The sequence below is a fragment of the Topomyia yanbarensis genome, chromosome 2, assembly GCF_030247195.1.
Source record: "Topomyia yanbarensis strain Yona2022 chromosome 2, ASM3024719v1, whole genome shotgun sequence".
Taxonomy (NCBI): Eukaryota; Metazoa; Arthropoda; class Insecta; order Diptera; family Culicidae; genus Topomyia; species Topomyia yanbarensis.
Window position 1 is genome coordinate 19,923,237 of NC_080671.1, and position 14,861 is coordinate 19,938,097.

The window sequence follows — 14,861 nt, forward strand, 5'->3', positions numbered from 1 at the left end:
ATCACCTTGGAACTATAAGCACCATGGTTCAAAAACTGTCAAAGAAGTCTATTAACAGCCGGCTGTAAATATAGCAGTATCATTGCGAGAAAGATAAAGTGTACGCATGTTTCTTTTGAAAAATTAAACAACATTCTGTTATGTTGCAGTTTAATGTTGTGTTTAATAAAAATATCGCATAACATATGTTCAATGATACCAGTCAATTATAAGTTTGACTTGATATTTTATTTCTATTGGTGGCCATTTTAACGTATGCCTGAATCAATGCTATTATACCTACTTACATTCTGATGCTGGTTTTAACGAACAAATTTCCCCTAACTCTTTCTCTAGTGTATTGCTGATGGTTATGTGTAATATAAGTTATTTTTTTTTATCAAGATCAAGACTCCTAACTATGTTTCGTTGTAGCGTTATAGCGGATTATAAACCGGTCTGAACAAAGAGTAATGCAACAATATTTTTTTAATTTTTTTCTGCATTCAATCCGTGTCCGAATCACTCTGCTCGTCCTCGCTGTCTTCTAGCTCAGGCATCGGGAAGCGAAGAATCGCGGCAACTCCTGTTAGTTGAGCAAGTTCTGAAATTAAAGACAATTGGGGAAGTAAACTGTTCCTCACAAAGCGGTATTTGGGTATACTTACGTTCACCAGACACGTGCATGCTAGAGAAGATTTTAACCTCGCCGCCGGAGTCGCGCACGGAATCTACGAGCTGGACGTACTCTTTCCTCGTAGGCATATCTTGACATCTAGTTTGGAAAAAAAGGAAATTATGAACAAAATTTGAGTATCAAAGAAAGTTTATGCGTTAACGATCGACAGTATGCTTTGTGGAATTGCATACGATTTTTTTTTATTTTCGAAGTAGTTGAAGTTATGAACACGTTGGAATAGATTACCAATTTTACCCTACATTCTCCTATGTAGCATGTGAAGTAGCGGAAGAATCACGTTTTCTCGGTTGGTCGCACATGCGTTCTTATTTATAGCATTCTCTCGTATGTTTACATGGTTTCGTTTACTATACTGAAACCAGTCCCGACAGCTAATTCACGTTTTAAGTCATCCGAATTTGGGGGCACCAAACAAAATTAGGTATGTTTTCGATCTGTGCATCGTGGAAACTGTTTTGCTAATTGCATACGGCCAAACACCCTTGCATACCTAGTTTCACAAATTTTAATCGCATCTTCATGCATCGGAGTTTTTAGTCCTTTTTCAGGCCTTGTTGCAATTTTGTGCAACAAGGCCTGAACCATCTCCAAATGGCGATGTACATATTGGGAAATTATTTATGCGTAGGATACGAATATCGTAGATATATCAGACCTATCAGAATCAGTCAAAGAGTGAAATTTGGAATGCATTTCTAGATAAAATTACAAAGCGATTTAGATAACAGATTAAAAAGATCACAATTGAAGCTTGCCTGCTTGAGTATCTTGTTTCGATGTCTTATTTTCGAAAATCTTAGCCTGAAGAAAACAAAAACATTTTCTTGATTATTAACCTTCTTTAAGTGTTAACTTTTTGTAACGAATAAGGTATTAGCGGGTCATATTGACACCGATTTCGAACTCAGTTTTAAGACACACTTTTAGTCAAATCTATATGAACTTCTACCCAAATTGTTTGTTTCAATTGACCCCAATTCCTAAAGATGGTTAAAAAACGGGTTAATGACCATTAGGTTAAAACCCACAAATAAACAAATTACAAGGTTAAAAACTTTGAATTATGTGTAAATATACAAAAACCAACAAAAATAACCGAAATTTATGACATTTCAAGTAATCAACTTATCAATAAACTCATACTTACGTCCCCTGGAGAATGTCGTTTAGAATATCCCATTGGGGAGGGGAGGGGGTGGTTTATTTTAACCAGTTTTGAACATTTCTCTCTGATCAGATAAAATTTGAATACAACAAGCAGACATGCTTCTCAGGGTTCCAACGGTTTAGGGATCTTTCCAGGATTCTGTTTGAATATCTTTTAGGATCCTGATACAACTTTTTTAACCTTCCAATGGAATCTTTTTCAGTATTCCGATGAATTCCTCCTAGGATTTTGGTGAGATTCACCTAAAGATTTTTGTGCCATCCTGCTCAGGAATCGGATGGTATGCTCTGGTGGAATCTTTCTCAAGATTCTGCTAAAGATAATGATTTGCTCGGGATTCTGACGGATCTCTATGCCGTCGCTGCTTATTTTTTCACGGAAGATTCTCCTGTAAAGCGACATTCTGTGAGGAGAACGGATGTGAGAACCGACACCACAAACTACTACTTCCTGGAAAACCTGAAATTCGCCGACCAACCGAAACTCCAAGGACAACAAATACAGTTACGATACAGTTAGCTCCAGCAGATGACTATTCCGGATTATCCCGGTGTCTCCACACGGAAATGGCAAAACAATCCAAACGAATGTCTTTCTCGATGATCAGCCAAGACGCTGGTGGAATCGACAACTGCTGAACAGCTCGGAGTTACTGGTGATATGCATCCACTTTGTCTACAGTGGATAAGTGGTATTGAGCGGATGGAAGAATAATCCTAGTTGATTGATTTGGAGATTTCAGGAACAGAGAAAGCAAAGCGGCATATTCTGAAGAAAGTGCGCACCGTTAAGAGTCTGAATCTTCCTGATCGATCTCTAAACTACACCGAACTGTGCGAACAGTTTTCGCATGTTGTAGGTTTACCAGTCCGCAGTTACTCATGTGCTGCTCCCACCATTTTGATAGGTTTGAACAACTCATTCGTGATGGCACCACTTAAAATCAAAGAAATAGCCAGAGGTAGTCCAATCGCTACCAAAACTAGGCCTGCTAGAATCGAGCCATCAGTTCACCATCTGTTCCATCTGAGCTTCATGACCTGGTCAAACAATTTTTCGCAGTGGAAAGTGTGAGACAGCCATCAACCGTGATTGAAAGCGATGATGATAAACGTGCACGGAAATTCTCGAAGGCACTGTTCGCCGGACCAAGTCAGGAAAGTTCCAAACAGGTTTGCTATAGAAATATGATATTGTGAATTTTCCGAGAAGCAGACCAATGGCAGGCAGAGAAAAGATTCTGCTGCCCCGAACATCGTCTAACATCGAATCCCGAGTTGTATGACAACGTCAGACACCAGTTGAAAGAATATCAAGTAAAGGGAATGCGCACAAGGCTGATCGGTAGGAGTTGGCCAGTTTCGGTCCAAAACGAACCTGGTGTCTAACCCTTAACTTCATCACGAACCCACGGAAACCGAACAAGACTCGATTAGTGTGGGATGCTGCAACGAAGGATCAAGGATAAAAGGTTCCATCAGTTTTTCATTCGCTCGAAAGATCGATAAGCTCAGTTATTCCTATGGAGAAACGATCCTTCCATGTCTATCGAAGTGTTCATAATGGACGTGGTAACTTTCGGCTCTACCTGATTTCCATCAGCAGCGCAGTTCGTAAAAAACCGGAATGCAGAGGAGTTCGCAGAGCAGTACCCACAGGCAGCTGCTGCTATCATTAAACCACAATACGTGGAAGATTTCTTGTACAGTGTCCATACTGAGGAGGAAGCAGTTCTGTTGGCATCGCAGGTTAAGCTGGTACATTCGAAGGTGAGTTTCAATATCCGTAATTGGCTGTCAAACTCACACAGTGTTCTAACACGGGTCGAGGAGGAGCATGCACAATCGTCTATGAAATTGATGGTGGAAAATCGGCAGGGTACGAACGAGTGCTTCGAATGTTTTGTAACCCAGAAGCTGATATTTCAAGGCGTGTTCCGGGAGACATACAGGTACTCTTACTGAATGAAGTTATCCCGACGAAAAGGGAAGTCCTACGGGTTGTAATGAGTATCTTTGACCCTATTGGCTTAGTACCTGTTTTTGTCGTCCATGGGAATATACTCGTACAAGGAGTAGGCCATGCCTTCGTCGCGAACAGTCGATTTGTTCAGCTGATCTGCAAAATCTACTCAATCTCGACGATCGAATTTGTATTCCGCTACCCGGTAAACTCAAGCTACAGGAAGTGAATTATCCCGTCATTATTCCCATCCCCGCATTACCTTTGCGGAAATTTCCCCGTTGGATTTCGACGCGAGCAACATATACAGTTATTCATCCCAAAACGATGAGAAGCGAAAATCCTTTTCCCCCCATTACGGGCCATGGTCTCTCTATGCGGGGCCTTTCTTCCAACATCTCACACAAAAACCGAATGAATAGTGCAACAAAAATACCCAGTTTGAAGAAAAAGGGAAGATTTACCTAAAAAATTCTCGCCAAAGAGGAACGAAAAATTGGCAAATCTGTTAAATTGATACCTCACTAATCAGGGGAATACGACCAAGTGTCGCACGCGTACCTTTAACCAATACAGACCAACCACAAAATTCAAGGTTTGGCGTGAGTTTTCCCGCACTTTCAAGAACTCGTATTTCTGTGAAAGCAAACGGGTGGAACCAGCAAACATTTGGGATATGGTTCTTTGTTTCTCACTCGCAAATGTGGGTTTGCGTCTGGAGTCTATAGGTGGACTCAGGGTCACCGATAGATCACGGGCGATCTACAGTCAGTGCCGGGAGCAGCAGTGACGGATGTGTCAGGTTCTGTATCAGCTTCGCAGAGTATTCATTACCGGTGAGCTCGTTCTAGTATTATTTATAATATTACACTCTTAGAAAAAATGAAAATTACATTTGACGTAAACAACACAGCAACGTATTTTTCTGTCGACATTCGCAGTTAAAATTTGGTTATTCAACGTATTATTTTGAACCTTGAATAAGGAAGAAACGTGGACAACCGTACCGACCGTTTCAATTTGATAGATGAATTTATTATTCTCGCCAGAAATCGAGATCCACCCGTGAAGAAGTAGCCGAGAATCGAAAAGACCAACCAAATCATAAAACTTTTGCCGTTTTTGGACGACCAAGGAATCTTGCGGATAGACAGCAGAACGCTCAACAGGAGTCTTTTGACCTTAAGTTCCCTATCATCCTTCCAAAACAACACTGTATTACGAAGCTTATCGTTGATTGGTACCATCGTCAATACAAGCACTGTAATTCAGAGGCGTCAGTGAACGATATGCGCCAAAAGTTTCACGTGTCGGAGATGAGAGTTATGTTCAAACAAGCTAGGAAACAGTGCCAGTGGTGCAAAGTTTACAAAGCTTCCCCAGCAATTCCCTGAACGGAACCACTTCCTCGAGCTAGAATAACACCACAAGTTCGCTCCTTCACCTATGTCGGCGTGGGCTATTTCAGGTCTGTGCTGATTAAGCCAGGCCGCGGCGAAGTAAAGCGCTGGATAGCGCTTTTCACATGCTTGACCATACGTGCAGTGCATCTCGAAGTGGTGCACAGCCTCACTACGGAGCCTTGTAAAATGGCGGTTGGACGGTTCATCGCACGGAGAGGAGCCCCAATCGAGATATACAACGAACGGGGTACAAATTTCGTTGATGCTAGTTGCGATTTCAAGAAGAACTTCGCCGAATCAACAACAATCTGGCTGGTACGTTCACTAACGCAGATACTCTGTGGCGTTTCAATCCTCCCTCTACGCCGCATATGGGAGGATCTTGGGAACACATGGTCCAGTCAGTTAAGAGCGCGCTGGCATTACTGTCCGTCGTGCGTAGGACAGATAAGGAGACCCTCAACGCGTTGCTTATCGAGGCGGAGTCTATGGTCAACTCGAGACCTCTGACGTACTTGCAAATGGACTCGGAGGCGCAAGAAGCTCTCACACCGAACTGTTTCATGATGTTAAGCACCAGTGAACCAACTCGCCAATTCAAGTTGGAGAGCTGGTAGTGGTTGTGGAAGATCGAATTCGGAATGGCTGGTTGCGAGGACGAGTTCTACTAGTGTTCCCGGGAATGACGGGCGAGTGCGTAGTGCACAAGTCGTGATGGCCAGTGGTGAAGTACTGGATAGATCGGTAGCGAAGCAAGCGATTTTTGACGCTAGTGGCACAGCGGAAGTGGACTTCAAGCTATACGGGTCGGAGGATATTCTGAACGACGACCCACCAGCATCGAGGTGCGAAAGGGTTACCCTGGCGACGTGCAGTAGAAAATGAACCAGTTTATTAGTTTATCAGAAGTGCCAATGCAATGCACGCAAGTTAAAATAAGCTAAGTGTCATGCAGATGAATTATACCTACTTATACACGAACACAGGTTAAAATTTCTTACAGCTAGGACGTTATACAAAAATTATAAAACTTGTAAAATCTAGTCAAAGTCGTTAGACAGTGGATACAGAAAATTTGGAAATGTAAGATTTATCGCATTATTATAAAATGATCTAACACACGAGTTATGCTAATCGGAGGTCCGATATCTACATCTGTTCCAACAAAAGTGATTAGAGAAAACCGCTAAGAACTGCCGCTATGGCCCAATGGCACGAGGACTGAGACTTGGTCGAAAAAGTACACACTCAATTCAACTCGGCAGTTTCCAAACATTTGTGCAGTCAGCAAATTTAGAAGCTGAAATCTTGGAAAAGTTATAATTTTTTACTGATTTTTAGTGAAATATTTTCCGAGTCTAATTGATGGCTGTCACTTTTACTTTTACTGATATCTGAACTAAAAAAAATTGTTTGATGAGATCTCAGCTGTTAATTTCTGCCAATGGACGGATCACTTGGGATGAATTGTGAAATATCAACAAAATGAAATGCATTTCAATTTATCAGAAAAGAAATTCATAGTGTGGTTTGCATTGCGTGTACATACAACATATTCAATGAAGTGAAGAAGAATGGAAATGGAAATGATTTTTTAACTAATGCAAATTCGTTATACATTCGAAGCGTGATTTGCCCCTAGAGATCGACCATGTAGACAAAGCAACATAACAATCCCAAAATGTTCGAAATTTGTACAGTCACGTAATCCGTGAAGTTTGTTCACGATGATATCGCAATATTCAAATATCAAATTTAAAAATACTTGTATCCTCAATATCGGTTCAATTGTGTTAAAGCGTGCTCAGAAAAGCAGACAAACGGCTTAGTTTACACTTGTAATTATCACCCGTCAAATATGTAGGTCGTAACCACGAGCACAAAGAAAACATCTGCACATATGATTTGCAATGATGACTTTCCGGTAAAAGCGGCTTTAGACGATTGTGACGTATGTAAGACTAATTAAAACCAAGTGCGACATAGTTCGACTGCGTTATTGATTTAGAATAAAAAATGTCTCATTTCTTACCACACATTTGGAACCACTGTTACGTTACATTCAGACAATTTAATACAAATCTCTCTGCAAATACACGCTTCTGATATTATTTTATGCAACTATCTGAAAGTATGCTCATTTGATGAAATTTTCTTCAAACATAAAATATTTGTACATGCTCCGTTATTTAAAAGTTAAGAACGTCCAAGCATGGACTTTTACAATGTTACGTTACATAATTTTGGAACTATATTTACTGGGTTAGAGTCTTTTAAATACTTACAGGTCGACTAAGGAAACGTATATAATGAAAATACAAATAAATGAGGAATGATAGGAATATGGTATTGGAAAACGAATTTTGGAGCGTTTTGGAATTTACATTTTGAATAGTAACTATTGCTAGGTTCATAATTTGTAATTTTGAGAAAATAAACGAAAACCCTACCAAAAGCACTATGTTTTGACTACTTCACGATAGGTTTTTGAAAATGCGCAATATAAATATGATTCAAATCTATAGTTGAATCATCAGATCAAGTTTTTTTTGTTCATTTCACATGTTTAACAGAAGTTTCCTTGAAACTCTTTCTCGGATAGTTATGTTGAACATTTTTTTTCAGAATGCTACAGGTAATCACTTCTACTTCTCTTGAGTTAAAATTTAATTGACTGTAGAAAATGTTTAGTCCTGCATGTCAGTGAAATGTTTCATTTATATCGAATTTCAAGATTTTTGGACGAATCTCGGTGGAATTGTTCAACTAAACTATTGTGTAAAAAGTTATAAGCCATTTATGAAGAGTGCGGTCGCTTCTGCGATTAAATGTTATTCTAACGAAAGGAAAAAAAGGAAAGAAAAATGACCCAATTTTGTCAGTGCCCCGTTTCTGCACCCGCAAAATATGTACACCAAAATGAATCGAATTAAATATAAGTGTTGGTTTAATTTTGAAAAGCAAAATGCACATCTGCTTTAAAAAATCGAATCGATTTTTTTTATTGTTTAATGTCTAGCCAAAGGGTTACGGATGAGAACAACTTGAAAAACAAAAATCCAATCTATTTATGGTTTTAAACTTTTTTTATCTGAAAAGTATAAGAAATAGCACTTCCAAATGCCCACAGATTTAAATCGTTTGATATCGGATAGAAATTTAAGTCACCTTCCTGTTGTATGTTTCAGAGTAAAATTCTATTTTTATGCTGTGGCTTTACGAGCTCAATGTTTGTTTAAGCTTATGCTTGTACACCGCGGCGTCAGCATTGGATCGGTGATGACGAGCGAGTTCTATTTGCGTGATAAGATCGTGGTGTCAGTTGGTCAGAGTTCTAGGCCAACGATTCGATTTTTTAAAGCAGATGTGCATTTTGTTTTTTTCAAAATAAAACCACAACTTATATCAGATTCGAATCATTTTAGTGTAGGGGACGGTGGGGACGGTGTACTTTGCAAGGCTCTTCTTTTGGTTTCATCAGAAGCTAGTGTGGTTCTAATTTTAGCAATATTTAAAATTGATCTTTCTAGCGGTTCGAGACAGAGCTTGACTATCAGCGATAAAGTTGTAGAACAACACATTTTGGAAAAAATTGCTGAAGACACGCAAGCTCTGGTTTTTACACTTTACATTGCACGACAAATCCAAATGTAAGCTTCAGGGTATTCCTTAAAAAAACGGATTTATTTCTATATCTTTTGTAGTATTTATTTTATACTAAAGCATCATTTGGACAACTTAAAGAATATTTTAAGGCACATAATTTACTGTATAACACCAATTATTAAACTTTTCCCGTTTCAAAGTTATGAGACCTTTTTATAAAAAAAATATAGCTTTTGCAAATAGCGTGCTTTGTAGCATAGATCACCAAAAATGGCAAATTCGATTTTTTTATATTTTGCAATATTCACTCAAAAAATAGTTAATTTTTAGTAAAAAGTATATATAACTTTCTAACGAGAGAAGGCTAATGGTTCGGTATACTGAGATAAATTGTTATTTTCCTTCAAAATATCTCAAAATATTACAAAAGTGATCTTAATGAAAAATCAAAACTGCAAAAAATATACAAAGAAAACCATTTTAAACACCCTATTTTTTGGTAAATTGGTTGTAAAAGTTCATGACATAGAGCTTCAGCGTCTTCGTCAGTTTTCAAAAAAAAATTCTACAAGTTTCTGGATGACAGCGAACCTCTATCTCGAACCATTAAAAAGTTAATTTTCTGTTTTCAAAAAAATTAAAATAATAGAAAAATATTGTAAAGTGCAATATTTTGTCATGAAAACGAACCTATATTTTTTATATTGTTTACCATGAAAGAGTTTTTAAACATATTACAAAGGGACAATTCATGAAAAACCAAATTTTCAATATAAATTTTTCAGTTTTCATTTTTTTCCAACCCAACCTTCAGATGTTTTTCAGAATTTCTAAAGACTAACATTTTCTTCTAACACATCGAAATGCTAGCTTCTATTATTCAGAAGATATTAGTACTTACAATATCAAAAATTGATTTTTTGTAATAAATTTTATGAAATTTTAAAAAAATGTCGTGTTTGCCATTTTTTGCTCAATTATAACTCTAATTATAACTGTAGTTATAGTTGAAAAAGAATTATCTTTTGTTTGTCCCAATGAGTGATACAGTGAAGACTCGATTTTATCAGCTCCTGATTTTTGTCACACTACCACACTGTGCTGGGGCACGCCACATAACTGCATAATGAAAAAACCAAGCCACTTTTTCAAAAGCACCATTCCGATCGGTCAACTGTTTTTCCACCAACTATTTGGCATAATTTGAATCGTGATTATCTAATAAATCAATTAATATTGTTCTTTCACAGTTTTGAAAAGGTTTTTTTTTATGGATAAGCAGGTGGCAAGGCTACACAAAAAATTTTCTACGCATACTATTAAGCGTTTAATTCTTACGCATGCTCATAAAAGATTTTGTGAATCTTAAGGGGGTTCCCTTATATAATTGTGGCAAAAAGTACCTAATGTTTAATTTTTGTTTTTGAAGCAGTAAAATGACTTGGACATGTGCGCTATTCTGTAAAAGGTTTATTAAGGTTTCATCTATAAAATAAAAATGTTCGAGTGTAAGGTGTCAAAAATGGCGGCTTTCTCAGAACAAGATTTTTCGAATCTGCGGGCATTCTTGTTTGTGAACCATTCAACTTTGGGTTTTGCCCGCCTAAAAGAAAACATTTTCGGGAACTGTAACCTACAAAATCGCAATACCGGCCAAAGTGGAAAAATCATGCGAAAAACCTTTATTTTCAAGTGGCCGCCATTTTGTTTCTATATCGAATTTTTTCTTGTTTTTTTAGGTTGGGGCGCCTCTACGGAATGTAATCTTCAAGATCGTTTTGATATGCTGCTTGTAGACGACGAATTGCGACCTATATCGTGCCCGCAGATGAGGTCGGGTTTCAAAACACTTTTTGCTGGAGCCGCCATTTTGGACGCCATTTTTGACACCTTACATTCGAAAATTTTTATTTTATAGATGAAACCTTAATAAACATTTTGCAGAATAGCGCACATGTCTAAGTCATTTTACTTCTTTAGAAAAATTATCAATCATTAGGTACTTTTTACACAATTATGTAAGAGGACCCCCTTAAGCTAATTAAATATTATATTTGTTTTTTGTTTCAAGTATGTCAGCGTCGACATGTTCCTCATCAGGTTCGTGACAGTTGTGCACTCATATATACTTACATAGAATAAGAACAGTGCAGTGGGCATTTTTACAATGTTATATTGGAAGCTTTGATAAAAAAGAAAGGCACAATTTCACCACTACAAGGACTAAAACAGTTTTTTTCGCTTGATTTGCACTGGCTCGGACAGAAGCAGAAGCACACTGAGTATCGTGACCGATGTCTCTGATGGTTGGAAATACACTGACGTTTTTGTTCTTCGCTTTGGTGCTTTTCTTTTGTAGGCCTTAAGGATGCTTCGTTTTGATACGCTGGATCATTCCGAAGCTCGTTCTCAGGTTTATTTTTCCAAATCACGTATCGACATTGATTCATTTTTTCTATTTAGGGTAGACGAGCCCTTATTCATCTCATTAGTCAGGATGTCACACTATTTCGTTGATAACTCTGATAACTGGATTGCGCTTAAATAGGTATATCTAGAGTTAAAAATAATCGAAGCTATTTTTTGACGGCTGAAAATGAACCTGACGCGACTCGCGGTGAATAGAAAAAATATTAATTCAAATATCCCTTCTTATTCATTCAGTTGAATATCGTACAATATATTCATTTCACTAATTATCTAGGAAAATGTTTTCAAATGCCGGTAAAGCATATAAAACAACAGTCATCATAGCTTACATTGTGCCAGGGCCTACTTTGATGCGTTTGATTCCTTGCTGCACAGTCGCTTCGTGTAATAATCGGAGACGAATGAAAATCTGCATTGATGAATGGGCGGTTTGTTCGTTTGACGTTTTCAGCTGCGTCACTGAATATTGAAAATGAATGCGGGTGAATATGATCAATTTTCATTCAATGATTTTGAATATTTTTAACTCTGGGTATATCATCTTTCGAGTGTTCCTACGAAGCAGTACAGTTAAAATGTTTGCCTGGAAAGTTTAAAATACTCGCGTTTGAGCGAAGCGAAAAGTCGAGTACAACGTACCCTTATTCATCCTACCATTTGAGCTAATTCGTTGAATAGAGATAGCGAGGCACATTGCTCTAATAAATGTGTTCAAATGGGTGGGATTAATAGAGGAGCTAAGATGAATTTGGGCGCAGTAACCCTACACATATCATTTTCAGATGCAGTTTCGTGTTGGAAGATCCAAGTCTTCTGCTTCTTCTTGACCGTTAAACCAAAGAATAGTGTTCCACAAGCTTGTTGATAATGGTTTCCATGTGAGACATTTTAGAAACGACGAAACTGTACAAAAAGTACTGTACAAAAAAGTAGACAAACGAAAGATGAAAGTCAAACGCACAGAATGCTGTGATGAGCACTTTATAACCATCACAAATACGTGCGTAAAACGGAAATGTATGTGGATAGCTTATTCCCAAGGTAGTCCTTAGAAGAATCTTTTCAGAGGCTGTAAAATCTAGATTTTTTTACCTACTTCTTTCCTTCTCCGTTTGAAACTGTTTTTACTATTACTATTTTTTAGGAGTTACATACCTTTTTGTGCAAAAATGTCAAGAAATGTTTCAATTTACGTAAATGAATAAAGCAATGATTTCATGACATTAAACTTATAATATTTTGGTAGTAGACTTTTCCGTGAAATAAACAAGCATAACTTTATAAAAATATATTGATAATTGGCGGAGTTATGGCTTTTTCCCCGAAAGGCATCTTTATTTAAGAGGTTTGCAGTGATCACGATTGAAAACCAATAGATCAACTAAAATCCCAAAACTCAAAAAATTCCATTAGTATACGATTATTTCCCGTACCTTAACGATTAGCTGAATAAACAATATTTTTTCCTGCATTCGGGAATGTGTTTCCTCAAAAATCGCTGTTTAAGCTCTAAAAACTGCATCAAAAAATTCTCATCTACAAAACAAAAATGTATGCATAAAAAAAGAATCGTTAAGGTACGAGATAAATTAATTGCGATCAATTCAAAAAAATCGGTTGAGTGGCTACCATATTATTTGTTGATATTTTGCGACTTAGTCCGGTCTGACTTACCACCGATCAATTACAGATACCATTTTCTGATCCAGTTTCGTGTTGGAAGATCCGAGTCTTCTGCCTCTTCTTGGTCGTTAATCCAAAGAATGGTGATCCACAAGCTTGTTTATAATGGTTTCCATGTGAGACATTTTAAAAAGGACGAAACTGTATAAAAAGTACTGTACAAAAAGTACTGTACAAAAAGTAGACAAACGAAAGATGAAAGTCAAACGCACAGATTGCTGTGATGAGCACTTCATAACCATCACAAATACGTGCGTAAAACGGAAATGTATGTGGATAGCTTATTCCCAAGGGAGTCCTTAGAAGAATCTTTTCAGAGGCTGCAACATCTAGATTTTTTTACCTACTTCTTTCCTTCTCCGTTTTAAACTGTTTTTTAAAGTATTTCAATTTTATTACTTTTTTTTAAGGGGTTACATACCTTTTTGTGCAAAAATGTCAAGAAAGTTTGAAATTACGTAAATGAATAAAGCAATGATTTCATGACATTAAACTTATAATATTTCGGTAGTAAACTTTTCCGTGAAATAAACAAGCATAACTTTATAAAAATATATTGATAATTGGCGGAGTTATGACTTTTCCCCCGAAAGGCTTCTTTATTTAAGAGGTTTGCAGTGATCACGATTGAAGATCAACTAAAATCCCAAAACTCAAAAAAATCCATTAGTATACGATTATTTCCCGTACTTTAACGATTAGCTGAATAAACAATATTTTTTCCTGCATTCGGGAATGTGTTTGCTCAAAAATCGCTGTTTAAGCTCTAAAAACTGCATCAAAAAATTCTCATCTACAAAACAAAAATGTATGCATAAAAAAGGAATCGTTAAGGTACGAGATAAATTAATTGCGATCAATTTAAAAAAATCGGTTGAGTGGCTACCATATTATTTGTTGATATTTTGTGACTTAGTCCGGTCTGACTTACCACCGACCAATTACAGATACCATTTTCTGATCCAGTTTCGTGTTGGAAGATCCGAGTCTTCTGCCTCTTCTTGGTCGTTAATCCAAAGAATGGTGATCCACAAGCTTGTTGATAATGGATTCAATGCGAGACATTTTAGAAACATCGAAACTGTACAAAAAGTACTGTACAAAAAAGTAGACAAACGAAAGATGAAAGTTAAATGCACAGAATGCTGTGATGAGCACTTTATAACTATCACAAATACGTGTGTAAAACGGACATGTATGCGGATAGCATATTCCAAAGAAAGTCCTTAGAAGAATCTTTTCAGAGGCTGTAAAATCTAGATTTTTTACCCACTCCTTTCTTCCACGTTGTGGTTTGGAGCGTTTTAAGCTGTTTTTCAACTAAAGTATTTCAATTTTGTTTCTATCATTTTAAAGCATACTGTAATAATGATATGTAAAAAAGGTCAGATGTTTGGTTCGTTAAATTCAATTCTCTTTTCTTGCTTAGGACCCGATCAGGAATACAGAACGAAACCGATTTTACCTGGTTTCACACGAATCATTAAGCCACCCCAACGCACAGTGGGACAGAATCAAAAAAAGCCGGATATTGATATTTGCGACGAAAGTATTGGTTATGGCACTTTGATGTCTTCGGAAAGGTTTTTTTTATTTTTTAAGTAGTTTAACATAATGTTGGAAAATTTTGATTTAAGGGGGTATATACGCAGATGAAAAAAATAACTTTGCGAGTTGTTGCCAAAATTGATAGCCATGTATGGAAAGTTTGTAGACGAAATGATTTTATGAAACTTTGTTGAAGTAGCGAAATGGCTATCGGTTAAACGAAAAAAGTTATTGGGTGAAATTGAAGTACATGTCGGAATACCCCCTTAAAAGTGTTTTTTATTGTAACTTTTTTATTTGATTTTTTACAGTTTTACGATGTTCTAGAAAGTTGTGGAGGTTTCAAAACACACCTTTTTGCGGAATAGACCAACTCGCTATC

The 14,861-nt window shown here is 37.1% G+C and overlaps 1 protein-coding gene across 1 annotated transcript in view; it reads right to left on the reverse strand.

The window, feature by feature from the left end:
• Window positions 1–133: 133 nt before the first annotated feature.
• Window positions 134–14,861, reverse strand: part of LOC131685156 (protein pelota) — a 58,026-nt gene continuing 43,298 nt past the window's right edge. Inside the window, exons 7-8 of the mRNA XM_058968646.1 lie at window positions 648–754; window positions 134–583 (exon numbers count right to left, since the gene is read on the reverse strand). Coding sequence (XP_058824629.1) covers window positions 486–583; window positions 648–754 — 205 coding nt within the window. The 3' untranslated portion in view covers window positions 134–485. The remainder of the gene's footprint in view (window positions 584–647; window positions 755–14,861) is intronic.